General features: G+C 39.2%; 1 protein-coding gene across 9 annotated transcripts in view; it reads right to left on the bottom strand.

Annotated features, from left to right (window-relative positions):
* The window catches only part of LOC106086108 (protein unc-79 homolog), a 68,312-nt gene that overhangs the window by 32,525 nt on the left and 15,538 nt on the right, over window positions 1–20,249 (bottom strand). For 4 of the 9 annotated variants that reach the window (XM_059362151.1, XM_059362153.1, XM_059362156.1 and 1 more), the window contains exons 8-15: window positions 18,780–19,579; window positions 18,144–18,711; window positions 17,808–18,079; window positions 13,444–13,545; window positions 13,235–13,379; window positions 12,100–12,156; window positions 8,663–8,742; window positions 8,084–8,146 (exon numbers count right to left, since the gene is read on the bottom strand). In XM_059362151.1, the coding sequence (XP_059218134.1) occupies window positions 8,084–8,146; window positions 8,663–8,742; window positions 12,100–12,156; window positions 13,235–13,379; window positions 13,444–13,545; window positions 17,808–18,079; window positions 18,144–18,711; window positions 18,780–19,579 (2,087 nt within the window). The remainder of the gene's footprint in view (window positions 1–8,083; window positions 8,147–8,662; window positions 8,743–12,099; window positions 12,157–13,234; window positions 13,380–13,443; window positions 13,546–17,807; window positions 18,080–18,143; window positions 18,712–18,779; window positions 19,580–20,249) is intronic. The other 5 variants (XM_059362155.1, XM_059362160.1, XM_059362154.1 and 2 more) reach the window with 3 other exon arrangements.

The following is a 20,249-nucleotide window of genomic DNA, read 5'->3' as shown; positions in this document are numbered from 1 at the left end:
AGTAGTAAGCCTCTGTTTATTGTTGGCACTGGTTTTTTTTTTTTTTTGGAATATTTGGCTTGTTTTAGCTGTGTATTATACAATTACTCTGCATTGAAGAAATTCAAACGTTAGCATAACGTTTTTTATGTTCTTCCTTGAGAGTCGAGGTAAGATCTGGCATTAGGTCAACTAGAGAATGGTGTGCATATTTTTAGGGGCATGATGAATGACAGTGGTGGATTTCTTTGCAGTGCTGCTTGTGTAGCATATTTTGTGCTGTACATAATTAAAAAAATTGTCATGCTAGTAAGTAAGAAGACATTTAAAAGAAAATTAACGCAAAAACTGAAATTAGCTTTGATTTGCTTTAAAAAAAAAATGAAAGAGAGAAATAAAAGTTTTTATTTTTCGTTTTTCTGCTGAAAAATTATTTACAATAAAATTATATTTGAACATTTAATTTTTGGTAAATTTTTTTTTTCATTTTATTTTGGGTAGTAAATTTTCTCATATTCACACACATACAAGATACTTTGAGACAGAGAAAAATAAGGTATTAATTTTGGAAAAATGAAAAGTTAAAATTTTCACAACAGAATAAGGAAAAGTGTATAACCTGCGCTGAATTAAATTGACTTAAAAAAACGAAAATCTAGCAAAAAATCAAATAGTTTTCAAAAAAAGAATTCACGGCGATCATTGATTATTGGAATTATTTATGTTACTGCATCAAGGTTGGCAAGCCTAGACATGCCTAGGATAGTACAAATTATTCAGTCTAGATCGAAATCGGGAACACTTTCTTTCTATATCAAACATTGCCTGAACTCATTAATAAGGTTCTATTTTTTACCAAGTTCGACTTGCTATGATTTTTCGAATATCTTCCTGCTCGAGAACTTATAAAAGTTGAGCAAGTGTGTGTTATTATTCACCTTTACTTTCTCATTCTGACTAGGAGGTAAACATTCTATATCATCATCAAAGATTGGTTCTGCGGTATCCTCTTCGCCGCCAACGTCGAACACTAGCAGTCGCGTCAATCCCATGGCAGCTGGTTGTATGTACCGGATTGACCCGATGAATTCCTTCATCGGCAAGGGCTGCCGCCTTAGTGTACCACACACTGCTACTACAACAACTAGCAGTCGTGTAAAATGTTCTTTCCATATCTTCAGCGTGTTATCGTTGTCAGTTACCAGATTTCCTTCTTTGTCTCTGCAGGAGGATGTGCCTGCAACCAAGCTATCGGTTTGATGTACAATTCTATGGTAGAATTTCCGGACTTCATTCTGACTCCTGTATCTTCGCAATTCGCTCACACTCACGTCTTTCCATTTCCTTTTTCTTTCTGCGGAATAGACGTTACACCTCCATCCTTTTCTCTCGATACCTCTCCTTGATCTGGGGCGTTGCTACTGAGGGTAGCAAGGTTGCTTCAGTTGCATCTCGACACTTTTGGTCGTACCATGGGTTTCTTGGGTGGGAGGTTTCCGGTATCCAAGTACGAATTTTGCGGCATTTTCCATGGAATGGGCAATGGTTTGCCACTGCGCCATTATATCATCGGAACAAGGAGAGCTTTCATCAAGCAGTTGGGTCAGTTGAGTGGAGTATACCGCTGCCATCTGTTGTGTTTGCAGCTTTTCAATGTCCAGCTTCCGTGCAGTGTTAGATCGTACTTTCCTCGCCATGTTCAAACTGGTGCGAACCTTTGCAGCAACAAGGTGATGATCCGAATCTATATTCCCTCCACGGATCTAACACGCTGGATGAATGCCTTCCATCTATCACAACGTGATCACATTGGTTTTTCGTGTTTTGATCGGGTGACAGCCATGTGGCTTTGTGCATATTTTTATGTTGACAACTGGTGCTACTAACCACCATGTTTTTTGTCGCGGCGAAATCTATCAGCCTCAACCCATTACCGGACGTTATCTCGTGAACTGTTGGACCAAAAATGTCTTCCTTCGCTATCTTTGCATTAAAATCTCGCAGAACGAGCAGGGCAGCGGTCATATTCTCTCTCTAGGCGCTCATAGAAAATATCCTTGGTCTGCTCGTCCTTGTCATTCGTCAGGGCAAAAAATGCAAATTTTGCCCATGAACATTCCACTAAGGAACAGGGGCACACTTCTCACATATCAATGAGTGCAGTCCGATTCAAGTTTAAGCTCGATGATAAGGGGCCTCCTTTTTATAGCCGAACGGCGTGCGGCAGTGCGACTCTTTGGAGAGAAGTTTTACATGGCGCTGAAAATTTTTTTTCTGATGGTCTCGCCAGGATTTGAACCCAGGCGTTCAGCGTCATAGGCCATATAAACCGATCTGGGGTCTTGACTTCTTGAGCCTCTACAGGGAGCAATTCCCATTCGATTGGGCTGAATCACGTGTTTTGTTATGACTTCCAACAACTGTATTAAGAATGGTTCAAATCGGCCCATAACCTGATATAGCTGCCATTTAAACCGATCTCGGGTCTTGACTTCTTGAGCCACTAGAGGGCGCAATTATTATCCGATTTAACTGAAATTCTTCATGAGGTGTTTTGTTATAACTTTCAATAACTGTATTAAGAATAGTTCAAATCGGTCCATAACCTGATATAGCTGCCATATAATCCGATCTGGGGTCTTGACTTCTTGAGCCACTAGAAGGCGCAATTATTATCCGATTTAGCTAAAATTTTGCATGAGATTTTTTGTTATGACTTTCAAGAACTGTGCTAAGAATAGTTCAAATCGGTCTAAACCTGATATAGCTGTCATATAAACCGATCTGGGATCTTGACTTCTTGAGCCTCTGAAGAATTATAATCCGATTTGGCTGAAATTTTGTACAACGGCTTCTCTCATGACCTTTAACATACGTGTCGAATATGGCATGAATCGGTTTATAGCCTAATACAGCTCCCGTATAAACCGATCTCCCTATTTTACTTCTTCAGCCCCTAAAGTGCGTTATTCTTACTAGATTTGGCTGAAATTTTACACAATGACTTCTACTATGGTCTCCAATATTTAGTTAAATTATGGTCCGAAACGAACCATAACTTGATATTGTTCCAATAACATAGCAATTCGATTCTTTTATTCTTTGTTTGCCTAAAAAGAGACACCGTGGCAAGAGCTCGACAAATGCGATCCATGTTGGAGGGTATATAAGATTCGGCCGGGCCGAACTTAGCACGCTTTTACTTGTTACTATTCCTTTATTTCTCATAATAGTTCTCATAGTTTTCTGGAGCGGGTTACTGGTCCAGCGACCCAACCGCACGGGTTTTGTGGGATCTCACATGTATCCCTCGATGTCGCGAGCTGCTTGCTCCAAGTTCCGACGCTCGCCTCCAACCGCCCCTAAACTGGGAACAGACGCTGATGTTGGCCATTGGTAATTTAAAGTCGTCAATAACTCGCCTTGTCAACTCGAGTATCATTGGCACTCAGAGCCAATGCCACCTGACTCCTCACTGAGACTCTTCTCTCGAAAATCGCCGACTGCCCGCGGCCGCATTTGCAGCTACTCCGTATAAAAACGGAGCTTTCCAACATCCGCAACGCCGGTAGTTTTTAGCTAAGCTTCCCGTTATTAGGATGGACACTACACAAGTTGGAGCTCAAAGTTCCAGCCTGTGTGGTGCTCATAGTTATCCCGTGTCGGCCCATCTATGTGATGCTCTTCATTATCACCAGAAGTTTAGCTGCGATCATTCACCGCTTGCGGATAGTGGAATGCTGCGGGTGGCAACGGCTCTTGTTTAAATACTGAGGGCCTAAGATGCTTGATACGACAAGGCGAGATATTGGCGTCCTTAAATAACCATCCTTAAATAAATTTTAAAATATGCGCCTCAAATCTTCACCCACACTGCTCACTATGGTCAGCGGAAATGCTTTGGCAGTCGAATGTCGAAGGCGTACGGATTTTGGCCACCAACAGTCCCAAAATACTTGGGGTAACTTTTGACAGCCTTATCGATCTTCTGCACATGTGACTACAACGTGTGACAAGGTCAGAAGTAGAAACTAGGTCCTCAAATCGCGAACCTTAAACCAGGCTGCGTTTTAAGCGGATATATATAGCATCCATGAACATTTCACTAAGAAATAGGGACAACCTTCTCACATATCAATGAGTGCAGTCCGATTCAAGTTTAAGTTCAATGATAAGGGGCCTTCTTTTTATAGCCGAGACCGAACGACGTGCCGCAGTGCGACACCTCTTTGGGGAGAAGTTTTACATGGCAAAGCACCTCACAAATGTGGCCAGCATTGGGAGGGGAAAACCACCGCCGACAATTTTTTCTGATGGTCCCATTTTGTCATAGCGTTTGCAACACATCGAAATATCCATTTCCGACCCTATAAGGTATATATGTTCTTAATAGTCGTAAAAATCTAAAACGATCTAGCCATGTCCGTCCAAACTATCTAGCCATGTCCTTCCCATCGATCTAGCCATGCCCGTCCGTCTGCCCGTCTGTCTGTTGAAATCACGCTACTGTCTTTAACAACTAAAAGCATGCTAAGTTCGGCCGGGCCGAATCTTGGGAACCCACCTCCATGGATTCGGCTAAAATATGGGAGCTATATCTGGTAATAGACCGATTTGCACCCTACTTGGCACAGTTGTTGACATTCATTACAGAACACTATCAGCCAAATCGGATAAAAATCTTGGGTTGTACGGGCTCAGGAAGTCAAATCGGGAGATCGAATTATATGAGAGCTATATCATGTTCTTGACCGATTTAGATCGTACTTGACACAGTTGTTGGAAGTCATAGCAGAACACTATGTGGAGAATTTCAGCCAAATCAGATTAAAATTGAGGTTTCCAAGGGCTCAAGAAGTCAAGTCGGGAGATCGGTTTATATGGGAGCTATATCGGGCTTTAGACTATATTAGGTTATAGACCGATTTTGACCGTACTTGGCACAGTTATTTGAAGTCATAACAGAACATCGCACTCTAAATTTCAACCAAATTGGACAAAAATTGCCGCTTCTTGGGGCTCAAGAAGTCAAATCGTTAGATCGGTTTATATGGGAGCTATATCGGGGTTTAGACCGATTTAGACCGTATTGAGAACAGTTGTTTGAAGTCATAACAGAACACCACATCCAAAATTTTAGTCAAATCAGATGAAAATTGAGGCTTCCGGGGGCACAAGATCCCAAACCGGAAAAACCTGATATAGCTTCCATATAAGCTATATCAGGTTCTTAACCGATTTGGATAATACTTTGTTGAAAGTCTTAACGGCACACTGTGTTCTAAATTTCAGCCCAATCGGACAAGAATTGCGGCTTTCATTGGCTCAGGAAGTCAAATCGGGAGATCGATTTATATGGGAACTATATCCAAATCTGAACCGATATGACCCATTTGCAATCCCCAACAACCTACATCAATATTAAGCATCTGTGCCAAATTTTAAGCGGCTAGCTTTACGCGTTCGACCGCTATTGTGATTTTGACAGACGGACGGAGGGACATAGCTAGTTCGACTCAGAATGTCGAGACAATCAAGAATATACACACTTTATGGGGTCCTCAATATTTCGAGGTGTTACAAACGGAATGACTAGATTAGTATACTCCCATCCTATGGTGGTGGGTTTAAAAAAAAAAAAAAAAAATATTGAGCTGAAACTTTGCACAGATTCTTGTTTTGCCCATAGGCAGGTTAAGTTCGAAGATGGCCTATATCTTGATATAGCCCCCACATAGACCGATCCGCCGACTTAGGGTCTTAGGCCTATTAAATCCACATTTTTTATCCGATTTTGCTGAAACTTTGGACAGTGAGTTGTGTTAAGCCACTCGACATCCTTCTTCAATTTAGCTCCGATCGATCCAGACTTGGATATCGCTGCCATATAGACCGATCTCTCGATTTAAAGTCTTGGGGCACATAAGAGGCGCATTTATAATTCGATGTCGCTAAAATTTGGGACAGTGAGTTGTGTTAGGCTCTTTGTCATCTTTCTTTAATTTGGGACAGTGCGTTGCGTTAGGACCTTCGATATCCCTCTTCAACATGGCCCAGATCGTTTCATAAAAGGCGCATTTGTAATTCGATGTCGCCGAAATTTGGGACGGTGAGTTGTGTTAGGCCCTTTGACATCTTTCTTCAATTTGGCCCAGATCGGTCCAGATTTTAATATAGCTGCCATATAGACCGATCTCTTGATTTAAGGTCTGGCCCCATAAAAGGCGCATTTATTGTCTGATTTCGCCGAAATTTGGGACAGTGCTTCAATATGAACCAGATCGGTTCAGATTTGGATATAGCTGCCATATAGACCGATCTCTCTGTTCAAGGTTTTGGGTCCCTAAAATACGCATTTATCGTCCGATTTTGCCGAGATGTGGGACGGTGAGTTGTGTTAGGCCCTTAGATATCGCTCTCTAATTTGGCCTAGATCGGTTCAGATTCGAATATAGCTGCCATATAGACCGATCTCTTGATTTAAGGTCTTGGGCCCATAAAAGACGCATTTATAATCCTATGTCGCCGAAACTTTTTCAATATGGCTCAGATCGGTTCAGATTTGGATATAGCTGCCATATAGACCGATCTCTCGATTTAAGGTTTTGGCCCCATAAAAGGCGCATTTATTGTCCGATGTCGCCGAAATTTGGGACAGTTAGTTGTGTTAGGCCCTTCAATATTATTTTATTTTTGTGTTAGGCCCTTCAATATTATTTTTTTATATGGCTCAGATCTGAACCGATCTGATATAGCTGTCATATAGACTGATCTCTCGATTTAAGGTTTTGGGCCCATTAAAGTCTGATTTCGCCGAAATTTGGGGCAGTGAGTTGTGTTAGACTCCTCGACATCCCTCTTCAATATGGACTAGATCGGTTCAGATTTGAATATAGCTTCCATATAGACCGATCTCTCGATTTAAGGTCTTGCGCCCATAAAAGGCGCATTTATTGTCCGATGTCGCCGAAATTTAGGACAGTGCGTTGTGTAAGGCCCCTCGACATCCTACTTCAATATGAACCAGATCGGTTCAGATTTGGATATAGCTGCCATATAGACCGATCTCTCTGTTCAAGGTTTTGGGTCCCTAAAATACGCATTTATCGTCCGATTTTGCTGAGATGTGGGACAGTGAGTTGTGTTAGGTCCTTCGACATCGCTCTTTGATTTGGCCTAGATAGGTTCAGATTCGGATATAGCTGCCATATAGACTGATCTCTCGATTTAAAATCTTGGCCCCATAAAAGGCGCATTTACAATCCGATTTCGCTGAAATTTGGCACAGTGACTAATGTTAGGCTTTTCGACATTCGTATCGTATATGGTTCAGATCAGTCTATATTTGGATATAGCTATCAAAAAGACCAATCGGACCATATTTCGATATGGCTGCAATGGGAGCATAATTTATGAATTTTTCACCGTATTAGGACGAAAGGTGGTGTACATGTATACCAGAGGTGGTGGGTATATAAAGTTCGGCCCGGCCAAACTTAACGCCTTTTTACTTGTTTTTAATAGTTTTGACTTCTGTGCGTCTGGTAACCCAAAAATAATCTCTGAATCATATTACTTATGGATTTATGCAACTTCATCACTTTCCAACTAATCGCTTCTAACATAATCTACGGAGTTTCATGAGTTTCATCTATTACTGGAGATTTCTAAAAATTCCCCTTGAACTAAACTCCTTTCTAGGGGTTTACATGAAAATAAAAGTGTACTAAATTAAAGTAAATATTCCACTAAAGAAGAAAATATATAAACAATAATAATGTTACTTTGTACATTTATATATACACTGAACATTTAGTAGAACAAACATAAAATGTGTTGCGTTATATTCTTTCCCCAGTAAATATGAACACATTTAAAATATGATGAGGAATTTCGAAATAAAAAAATCGAAAATCAATAGAAATAAAATTACACCAAAAAGTTTTGTTTTTGTTTTGCTTATAGAAAAATTTGTCAATGTATAAAATTTAAAAATTGAGTTAAAAGTTGCGTGTTGCTGTTTAAACTAAAAACTAAAAAAAACACAATTTGCGAATTGTCTAAAATGAAAATATTGATTTGTGATTCAAAATGCACAAAGTACCTCGTCTGTAGCGTGAACTTTTCTCAATTCAATACTATCAACCGATTGGCCATTATCGTTCTTCTATAATAAATCAAAAAAAGATCGGATATTTTTGAGCACATTTGTAAGCAACAATGCTTTTTTGTCTGATTTGGTTTTATTCAGTTTAAGAAAAACCAAAAAATTATTAATTACAGAAAAAAAGACACAAGAAATAAAGGAAAATTTGATTTAAAGCAAAAAGATAATTTTGAAATAAATTTTATAAAAAAAAATATTCAACTTAACCTTGTTGCTGTTGTCTGGTTTCTTAAGTGTTTTACTGTTACTTAATATTTATTTATTTTTATTTATTTTTTTTTGTAAATTTTGTTCAACATAAATTTGTGATATCAAAATTTTCCATTCCTGTTTAAAATTGTTTTAAAGTTAATAATTTTTGTTTTTGCAACTAAACTAAAACTGAACATCCCGTTTTAAACTTTGAACGTAACATAACAAAATTTCTTTAATATTTAGTTTTTTTTTTTCAATAAAAAAACTTGAATTATTTGCAACAACATTTTAAGAATCTCTCCGCTTTGCTTTCTAACTTACCGAACATACATGAGGCATATGCACAAGTACGCCACCCACAGAATGGGGTTCGGGCTGTGGTACCGCCACTGGCACTGGACCTAATGGAGATTTTTTTTTTTTGATTTTGTAAAAAGATAAGTGGTGTCAATATGAATTTGTTTTGAGTGTGTGTGTGTTTTTTTTTGCAAAATAAAAATGGTATAGAATTTTAATACTTTTTTAAACTGATTTTAAATTAACAATTTTACTTTGTTACTCCATTTCCATTTCCATTCTCATAACATCATGCAGGAAAGATAAGGAGGATTTTTCTAAACTGTCAAAGCTACTAGGAAATGGATGGCAAAACTATGGCAATAGAACAGCAAACTACTGTTCTACAATATATACTTATATGCTAATGCTAAGACATGCAGTAAAGTATACATTTCGACATTCTAACGGGGAAGAAAAAAAACGCAAGCGTATTGTATACAGTTACCAAGACAAGATTGAGGAAGTCAAATGCAAATAATGAAAGTCATCCTGTACCAAAGTTAAGACCAAACCCCCGCTTAGTGATCCAGAGTTGAATTCTATCTATTAGTTCTGGAAATATTCTATTGAAAACAAGGACTAAGCCGTGCTAAGTGGTTATGGGTCATGGCTGCGAAAAGTCATAACAAAACACCACGTTTAACATTTCAGTCAAATCGGATAATAATTGCGTCCTCTAGAGGTTCAAGAAGCCTAATAGGAAAAGGTGCTTATACGAGGGTTGCCTCTTATATTTCGGGACCAGAGAACAAAAACAAATATTAATCATCGAAATATGCTTTATTGTTTTTCAAAATATTCCCCATTAAGATCTGTACACTTTTAGATGCTTTTGAACCAATTATATTGGGTTGCCAAAAAAGTAATTGCGGATTTTTTAAAAGAAAGTAAATGCATTTTTTAATAAAACTTAGAATGAACTTTAATCAAATATATAATTGCCATTTTGTTTGATAACCTTTTGCCATCTTCCTGGCAAATTTAGTATTCCACGCTCATAGAACTTCTGGCCTTTATCTGCAAAAAACTGAACCAAATGCGATTTTATAGCCTCATCATTGCCGAAAGTTTTACCATTTAAGGAGTTCTGCAAAGATCGAAATAAATGGTAGTCTGATGGTGCAAGGTCAGGGCTATATGGTGGATGCATCAAAAATTCCCAGCCAAGTTTACTCAGTTTTTGGCGAGTGACCAAAGATGTGTGCGGTCTAGCGTTGTTTGAGCTACTTCCAAGGAACCAAACGATTAATTCGGATGTTTACTGTCAACAATTGGACAAATTGAATGCAGCCATCAAGGAGAAGCGACCAGAATTGGTCAATCGTAAAGGTGTCATATTCCACCAGGACAACGCTAGACCGCACACCTCTTTGGTCACTCGCCAAAAACTGAGTGAGCTTGGCTGGGAAATTTTGATGCATCCACCATATAGCCCTGACCTTGCACCTTCAGACTACCATTTATTTCGATCTTTGCAGAACTCCTTAAATTTCCTCCTTTCGGCAATGATGAGGCTATAAAATCGCACTTGGTTCAGTTTTTTGCAGATTAAAGCCAGAAGTTCTATGAGCGTGGAATACTAAATTTGCCAGGAAGATGGCAAAAGGTTATCGAACAAAATGGCAATTATATATTTGATTAAAGTTCATTCTAAGTTTTATTAAAAATGCATTTACTTTCTTTCAAAAAATCCGCAATTACTTTTTAGGCAACCCTTGCCATCAATTTATAGCTTTCGTCGAAACCTTTGGAACTTCATTGTTTATTTGGAACTGAAATGATCCTTAGAAGCCAAGCTGATCCTTGCGATCTTAATAAGTATGTTAAATGATCTAACTTTAATAAGTTTTACTAAGAACAGATATTGTTTCTTTGAATTTTGAAGAAAATATATTGGAGCTTTCCTGTTCCTTTGCATAAACACAGTTTCAAAGAACCATGGAAGTTCCGATGGAACAGGCAAGTTTTAAAGGAACGAGGAAATTCCAAAGTAGCGGAACTTCAAAAGCAACAGCCATTTTACAAAAAACGGGGAAGATTAAAAAGAACAGGGTAGTTTCAAAGGAACAAGGAAGTACCCCAGAAACCGGAAAGTTTTAAAGGCACTGGAAGTTCTGATGCAACAAAAAAAGTTCCGTTGGAAGAGGAAATTTCCGAACGAAGATTTAAGTTCCATGGATGTTCTTAGTAAAAGTAAATTCCGTAGGAACAGGGATGTTCCGAAGGAACAGTGAAGCTTCGAAGGAACAGGTAAGTTCCGAGAGGTCAGGGAAGTTCCAAAGGAAGAAGAACAGGGAAGCACACAGGGAACAGGGAAGTACAATATTCCGTATTCCTATGAAACTTTCAATTTCCTTCAGAATTTCCCAGTTCCTACGGAACTTTCCTGCCGCTACGCAACTTCGATGTTCCTACGGAACTTCCCTATTTCTAGGAACCACTTCGGTTCCTACAGAACTTCTTTATTTTTACCGAAATTCCATATTTCTACCGAACTTCCCTGTTCCTACAGAACTTTCCTGTTCATACGGAGCTTCCGTGTTGAAACGCAAATTCCCTGTTCCTTGTTCGAAGGAGCATCCACGAAACTTCCCTGTTCCTTCGGAACTTTTCTGTTCCTTCGGAACTTCCCTGTTCCTTTGGAACTTCCCTGTTCCTTTGGAACTTCCCTTTTCCTTAGGAACTTCCCTGTTCCTTAGGAACTTCCCTGTTCCTTAGGAACTTCCCTGTTCCTTAGGAACTTCAGTGTTCCTTCGGAACTTCCCTGTTCCTTCGGAACGTCCCAAGCGAAAAATCATGTAACGTCGAAAAAAATTGAGATTCGTATTTCCTCTTTGCTTTTGTCCTTGGTATCCTTTACTGTATACAACATTTGCGCATTAATGATTCAACCATATTTTAAACTGGGAAAGAGTATCGATTCTAAAAAAATGAAGATTCTAATACAAATGAAAAGAAATAGAAGGTTCATCTAATCATATTTCTAGGCAATTATCAAAGAAATCGGAACTTGTGTTTGGTGTTTGTGGCTCGTGTTGTTGGGGAAACATTTTTTCATCGTATCTTTTTTCTGAGTGTAAAGTGTTTGAGTGTGGCTGTGGTGGGTGGATAGATAGGTGGGTGTAACAGTGTAACGAAACTTAGAGCTGCAAAATATGTTGTCTCAAAAAAATTTAAAAACATTATTTCAATAGATATCGAAATCATTGGTTATTGATTAACAAAGCGACAGAAAAAGTTTGTAACGGAACGAAAATTGCTTTCAAACAATTGACAAATAGTTTTTAAGACAGAATCGTTGATATATTTGGGTTTGGATATTCAAGTATTTTGTTTTGTTTCTAGCGTTTTTGTTTTAATTGGTTTTTAAGAGAGAATAGTAGTAGTAGTAGTAGGTAGAAAGAGGATAGATGCATCACCTGCCATAATAATAATTTTCCCATCGTCTGAAATGATTGGATCGAGCTTAAAAAGGTCTTGAGTGTGGAGTAGGTCATCATATCATGGGTTTTTGTTTAATATTTAGTTGTACGAGTATGCCAGAAAAAGAGTATTGATATCAAATATTTTTTGAAGTAAAAATACAAATGGTTTTAGTTTCAAATGTAGCAGAAAGTTGATTGATTGGTTTAATACACAGAGATAGAGATTAAGAGTGTTGGAGAGAGAGAGAGACAGAGAGAGATAGAGAGAAAGGATACATAGAGAGAGAAGATAGACAAAGAAAGAAAACTCACAAACACGCACACAGATAAAAATAGAAAATTTGTAAATGTACAAAAAGTGTAGTTTGTTGATACAACATATGTTTCGTCACAGAGCGCGCGAGAGAGAGAGAGAGTAAGATCGAGGCGAGTAATAGAGCACAAGACCGTTGAGCAAGAGAGTTTTGAAACATTAAGGATAGAAAGAGAGAGAGAAATATGTTTTCGTTTATTATGGTTTGTGACATCGAGTCAAAGAGTTGGGAAGTTTAGTTGGAGTTTTATAAGTTTCTCAAAGCCAATCATTTGGGATGTTTTTATTTTTATTTTATATGGGTTTTCATCCTTATGAGGGGAATGTTGTGTTTATTATTTTTCTCATTTCTGGGTTTAATTGGTTGTTGGTGGTGTCTATTTGGTTTGCTTACAAGTGCAGAAAAGGAATCATAAACTAATTTTGGTTGCTAAGTGATTCATTTCAATTTATCTTGCTACTGCATTTAACTAAGAGTAAAATATATATAGAGAGAGAGGAGCGAGCGGAGAGCAAGAAGTTAATTTGGATTTTCATTATCAGAGTTACTTAAAGCACGCTCTTGCTCTTACGCACAGAGTGAGCCTATTTGATTTAATTATATCGTTTAATTATTTTTTACACAATGCAGGATATTTTCAAGGGATTTTTTTACATTTTGGTTTATTTTATTTAGTTGGGGGGTGTGGGGGAGTTTTAATTTCATCGATAAGCTCAAACCTAAGTAGGTGGGGGTGGGGGAGAAGGGTTATTTGGATAATTGGAAGATCACTAGGGGTAGCAAATACTAGTTTAGTTTAAAATCAAATTAAGCACCTGAAAATCCTCCCAGTGGTCCCAATGGTATGGGCAGTGGGGCCATCGAAAGTGAGACATCGCGTTCTCTTGTCTTCTCCTTATCGCTCTCGGGGGGACTTTTGCGTGATGATTTCTCTTCTTCAATGATTTCTTCAATAGGTACCTAAAGAGCAAAAATGAGAAATTTTAATGGGAAATGTCAAAGGCAACTTAGAAATAGAGCTTACATCCGGAGGCCTGAGGGGATTAAGAGGAGCCATAAATTGTACAAGTTTTGTAGACAACTGATGCCACATTATGGATGCTTCACAATAAGCACATTCCGCCACCTAGAAATGAAAGAAACAAATGATTGTTAATATTTTTTAAACATCATATAAATTGTTTTGCAAGCAAATATATAAAAAAAAAAATCTTCTTCAACCCTAATAGTTATATTCGATGGCTTCTATTGGGTTGCCCAAAAAGTAATTGCGGATTTTTTAAAACTTTAAAAATTTGAAAGAAAAAGGAAATGGAAAGGCTTGAGTGTGAGCGAATTGAGATGTACAGGAGTCAGAATGAAGTCCGGAAATTCTGCCAAAGAATTAAACATCAAACCGATGGCTTTGATGCAGGCACATCCTCCTGCAGAGACAAAGAAGGAAATCTGGTAACTGACACAGAAAACATGCTGAGGATATGGAAAGAACATTTTACCCAACTGCTAGTGTCCGACGGTGGCGGCAAAGAGAATACCCCAGAACCAATCCCTGATGATGGTATAGTATGTTTACCTCCTAGTCAGAATGAGGTCCAAGTAGCAGCGATACGACTGAAGAACAACAAGGCAGCAGGAGCCGACGGGTTACCTGCTGAACTATTTAAGACCGGAGGCAACACGCTGATAAGGCTTATGCATCAGCTTATCTGCGCAATCTGGCTAGAAGAACGCATACCTGATGATTGGAACCTCAGCATACTATGTCCCGCACACAAGAAAGAAGACAAGACCGAATTTGCCAACTACAGAGGAATAAGTCTCCTCCCCATCGCCTACAAGATACTCTCGAGCGTACTGTATGAAAGATTAAAACCTAATGTCAATGAGATAATTGGGCCCTATCAATGCGGCCTTAGACCTGGTAAATCCAACCTGGACCAGATATTCACACTGCGCCAAATCCTGGAAAAGACCCGAGAAGGACAAATCAACACTTACCATCGCTTTGTTGACTACAAAGCCGCCTTCGATACTTCTTTACGTTCAAAGGTATTTCAAGCCATGTTTGAGTTTGGTATCCCTGCAAAATTAATAAGACTCTGCAGGATAGGAAAGAATCTCTCCGAATCATTTAAAACCAAACGAGGTTTCAGACAAGGAGACATCCTATCGTGTGATCTCTTTAATATCCTGTTGGAGAAGATTATACGAGATGCAGATGTGAACAGATATGGCGAACTACTTCCAAGAGAACACATGCTACTCGCCTATGCCGACGACATCGACATCATAGGTCAGTCACCGGAAGTAGAATCGAAAGAGAGTCAGTAAAAATGGGTCTGGCAGTAAATGGAGATAAGACGAAATGGATGGTTTCAACTCCCAAAACGGCTTGTACAACCGAGCAGATAAAGAAAATGGAGAAAGTTGGGAATCACAACTTTGAGATAGTCAGTAACTTTATCTACCTCGGCACCGCCGTAACCGAAACGTATGACACCAGTTTTGAGATTAAGCGAAGAATAATATTGTCAAACAGATGCTACTTTGTAAACAGTTTAGAAACAAGGCCACCTCTCGACAGACGATGATTATACCATACAAGACACGGATAGTACCCGTGTTGTTATATGGTTCTGAGGCATGGGTAGTTATGAAAGCAGACGAGGCAGTGCTTGGAGTATTTGAAAGAAAGATTCTTCGTAAAATATATGGACCAGTTTGCGTTAACGGAGAATATAGGCAACATATGAACCACGAGGAGCTTTGTATGAGCTGTATGACGACGATAGCATAGTTACACGCATCAAATGGGAATTTTGATATTATTGTATTGGGTTGCCCAAAAAGTAATTGCGGATTTTTCATATAGTCGGCGTTGACAAATTTTTTCACAGCTTGTGACTCTGTAATTGCATTCTTTCTTCTGTCAGTTATCAGCTGTTACTTTTAGCTTGCTTTAGAAAAAAAGTGTAAAAAAAGTATATTTGATTAAAGTTCATTCTAAGTTTTATTAAAAATTTGATTACTTTACTTTGCATTTACTTTCTTTTAAAAAATCCGCAACTACTTTTTGGGCAACCGAATATATATAAGTAGCTGGTTCAGTATACTCCCCGATAGAAATAAGAATAATTTGATGCTTTTTGCAGTTTTTACATTTATTTTAAACTAGCTGTAAAGGGCCCGCTCCGCTGCGCTTTCTTTTACGCTCTTATTTTATCTGAACCCTTTACTGGTACAGTCAGGAAAGAAGTCCTATTTGTGGGTGCTGGTACGGCCTTTCAGTTATTTCGTTCCAATGTGGATATCATATTGGTGCTCTACTCCCTAATTTCTTTCATTTGAGCCTTATATTGCTATGATCGGTAAATATGTCCGATATGAGGGTGAGGTGGTAGCCCAACCATCTCTGAGATCTGAGATTTTTGAAAATAAGGTAATGGGAAGTTCCGCTCATTAATGTTTGGATGCTAGATCTACTTCATTCTCTTGGTTTTGGTGGTGTATTAGATTCATACTCTACTCGCAAAAACCACATTAAAGCTACATATTGCTATGGTCGGTATGTATGTGTGGTTTAGGGGGAGTTTATGAGGTGAGACGTCCCCAAAACACTTGGCCATAAAACAGATACCAGATTTGAGCCCCTTTTTGCCATAATCTATAAATATGTACAGTTTGAGGTAGGGTGGGGGCCATCCACACATTTAAAAATATCAGCATCGTGCTCTACTCTCAAATTTCATTTATTTAAGACCCAATTGCCGCTGGTTTAGGGGGAGTTTATGAGGTGAGACAACCCTCAAACCTCAAAATTGGATATTAAATTCGTTTTCTACTATCAAATAGTTATTATTTATTGCCATAGTAGGCAAACATGGCTGGTTTGAAGGGAGTTAAGGGGCGGACCCTGAAATAATATCAGCATTGTGCTAGAGCACGATTTTGTTTAGCCCTATAATATGAAGCATTTTGCAGATATCAAGATATTCAGTACAACGGGGCTCATTCAGGTCCACATTAATTAATTTTTTTTGGTATGGTTATCTACCTTCAAAATCATATTTCAAAGCAACCACTTGGGATACCACATTTTTAAATATCCTCCTGTGTCTATCCCAATTTGAGTGTAAAAGTGTACTCTACTACCAAAGACCTTTTATTGCTGTCATATTCTATCCTGATCGACCTTCATTTATTATTTGTAATTCCTTTATTTTTGGGCAGGATGGGGGAGGAGGATTGCCCTCTAACACGTCCTTGCATTTGAATACAATATACTCTCGGTCGTCCTATATGAAAGTTCGGTGTTGTTTTTATTAAGACGAGACGCTAATACCCAAAAGACAATTTTTTTGAGTCCTTCATTGTTGCGATGTACATGTCCTGCTGAACGGCACAGCGACTGGACGTGACTCAGATTCTTGAATCCTTATATCAACCTTAAATTTGAACTCTACTGACATAGACCTTTCTTTTAATTCACATATTATCCCGCTCGAACTGCACGTCCTATTGAAGGGTATTTAGTGGGTGGGCCGGTCCCAGACTCTATCCCAAATATGTTTACCATATTCGTAGCCAACTTCCAAAGACCTTTCATTTGATATCCATTTTGTGACGTTGGACGTTCATGCCTGTTTAAGGGGTTTTGGGTTTGGTGAGTACTCGTACTCTACTCTTAAATACCTTTCGTTTGATACCAATATTGTCCCAACAGGTAAACATGTCCGTCTGGGTGGGTTTTGGGATAGGGCGTCCCTCCAAGTCATTTGACCGAAAAATTTTGTGTTTTTGGGTTACCATAAGTTGGCATATAAAATTTCGCTTAAATCGATGCTCGCATTTCCGGGATGTGGTGTTTTTTTAAAATGGGGGTTATCCGATTTCGCTGAAATTTTATACAGGAAGTTGTACTAGGGGGCCCCGATATTCAAATCGTTTATCAGACCATTTTTACATATAGCTGCCATATAGACCGATATGCCGGTTTGGGGTCTTGAGTTCGTAACAGGCGCATTTATTATCCAATTTCGCTGAAGTTGGAAACAGTCAGTTGTTTTAAGCTTCTCGACGTTCGACTCAAATATGGTTCAGATCGGATTATATTTCGATATAGCTGCCATATAGAACGATTTGCGTATTCAGGGTCTTAAGCCCATAAAAGCTGCAATTATTATCCGATTTCGCTTAAATTTGAAATGGTGAGGTACTCTTAGCCTCCCGACAACCGACCCAAATATGGTTCAGATCGGATTATATTTCGATATAGCTGCCATATAGACGGATCTGCCGATTAAGGGTCTTAAGCTTATAAAAGACGCATTTATTACTCCGACTTCAAACCCCGACCCCGGTCAACTCCTTGCTTGATACTACTCTTACCTTTAACGAGCAAACATGGCTGCTCAGACCCACGCGGGCTGCAGTGACCATACACTTCAAAAGTCTGGAGACATTTTCGCATACTGAGGTATGTATGCCCAAATGTTGTTCAATATCTTGTAGCTCCATTTGTTTCAAAAGAATATCCAACATGAGTATGCAACATGTCAGATTATGCTCCGAATCCGTAGAGAATTCTGTGTGACGATTGGTGGGAGCCTCATCATCCGATATGGCAGATGTATTGCCAGAATCATCTTCGACCACAGGTGCTGTTTAAAAAAAAAATATGTATTAGAACAAAATCTTAAGACATTAATCATATGGTCTTCTTACATATAGAACTTCTGCGTGGTGGATTCACAATGTCATTCTTCGATTCTCTGGTTATGGCCTTTACTCCCGAACGCGCTATACCACTTTGGCTGCCCTCCTTTTCTCGCATCAACTCGTGTTGTACACCATATTTCATTATGCGCACACCATCACCGAACATGGCAAACAATTGAACTAAGGGTATCAGTATACCCAGTTTGGAGAGGATCTGAAGCCAACGCAAAGCTTGCTGCTGCACCTTGGCTGTGGTCTTTTCAAAGCGTATGGCTACAAAATTATACATGGTTTTGGCATCGAATCCCAAAGGCGACATTTCCGGATCTAGAATTTTGCTGAGCACAATTTTCAACTCATTTAATTCCTTTTCGGCCACATCATTGGTGATGGCTTCCATCCAGTGAGGCATAACATAATCCCATATTTCCGATGTGATAACTTCGTAGGGAACCAAACAGATTAGACGTTGAAGACCCTCTTTGAGATGAGAAGTTCTAGAGGCCAAAGTTTCCCAATGGCCTCCAACTCTGGCATATTCTGGGGGATGAGGCAAGAGACAGGATATAAAGACCTGAAAAAGAAAAATTAATGGCATTAAACACAAATCTAAACTTCACATTCCTTGTGCGAACCACTTACATTGTAGTGTATGCGACATATTTCCTTGAGCCAATCCACAACATGCTCCGTCTTCAATTTCTCAATGGTGCTCTCAATTTGTCCAGCATCATAGGAGTAGGCTGTGACATGGAACCAATGGAATAGCATGCTTAAAATGCGTCCCAGAATTTCCACTGGAGTATCTGGGGTGGGGGTGCAACGTCCTACCAATAGCCAAATGCCATATCTACCCAACATTTGCCTCTCCTCTGGCAATATGGCATCAGGCATTACACCATTTCCACCACCGCCGCCACCGCCACCATTTTTCTTTGAATCCGAGCTCTCTTTGCCCGGTTCAAAATTCAATGGTTTGGCCTCTCTCAACAAACTCACCACACTCTCGACCATATGCATTTGCATCTCTCGATCCATTTGCCAGGCTGGCGGTAAACTTCGATGTACTACATGATCACCTCCACGTCTTGAGTTGTGACGATTACTGTGACATTGGGAGCAATAGCGTATGGGATGATTTCCATTGTAGCTGGCACACTCGGTGGAGAAACAAATCGAAAATGCGGATTTTTCAGTAGAACGGCAATTTTTATTCTCACACACCATAGAGACCTGCTGCATGGGATGCAGTATATCGCCGAATTCTAGATTTGCATGTTCTCGATGAATTTCATTGGCACATTCGATGCACAGATACAATGGTGGGGGACAGTCAGGGGCATAGGTAATACTAATGCTGTGGTCAAAACAAACTTTCGCTGCCTCAGCATTTCCAGCATTGGGACAGTGTTCACGTTGACACACAAAGGGGACGAGATCGTCTAAAAGAAAAATTGAGAAGGTGAAAGCAATAACAAGTATGAGCGAGCTAAGTTCGGCCGGGCCGGATCTTATGTACCCTCCAAAATGGATCGCACCTGTCGAGTTATAGTCCAATTCGGGGCTCAAGAAGCAAAATCGGGAGATCGGTTTATATGGGAGCTGTGTCAAGCTATAGATCGATTCAGACTATATTGCACACGTATGTTGAAGACCATGCCGTTGTACAAAATCTGTGCCAAATCGGATGAGAATTGCGCTCTCTAGAGACTCAAGAAGTCAAGACCCAAGATCGGTTTATATGGCAGCTATATCAGGGTATGGACCGATTTGAATTATACTTAGCACAGTTATTGTAAGTGATAGTAAAACACTTTGTGCAAAATTTCAGTCAACTTGGACGAGAATTACGCCCTCTAGAGGCTCAAGAAGTCAAGACCCAAGTTCGGTTTATATGGCAGCTATATCAGGTTATGGACCGATTTGAACCATACTTATCACAGTTATTGGAAGTGATACCAAAACACTATGTGCAAAATATCAGTCAAATCGGATAAGAATTCCGCCTTCTAAAAGCTCAAGAAGTCAAGACCCAAGATCGGTTTATATGGTAGCTATACCAGGTTATGGCCCGATTTGGACCACACTAAGCACAGTTATTGGAAGTGATAT

Source organism: Stomoxys calcitrans, chromosome 2 (genome assembly GCF_963082655.1).
Source record: "Stomoxys calcitrans chromosome 2, idStoCalc2.1, whole genome shotgun sequence".
Lineage (NCBI taxonomy): Eukaryota > Metazoa > Arthropoda > Insecta > Diptera > Muscidae > Stomoxys > Stomoxys calcitrans.
The sequence above is the reverse complement of the archived record's forward strand: the minus strand, read 5'-3'. Positions and strand labels throughout refer to the sequence as shown.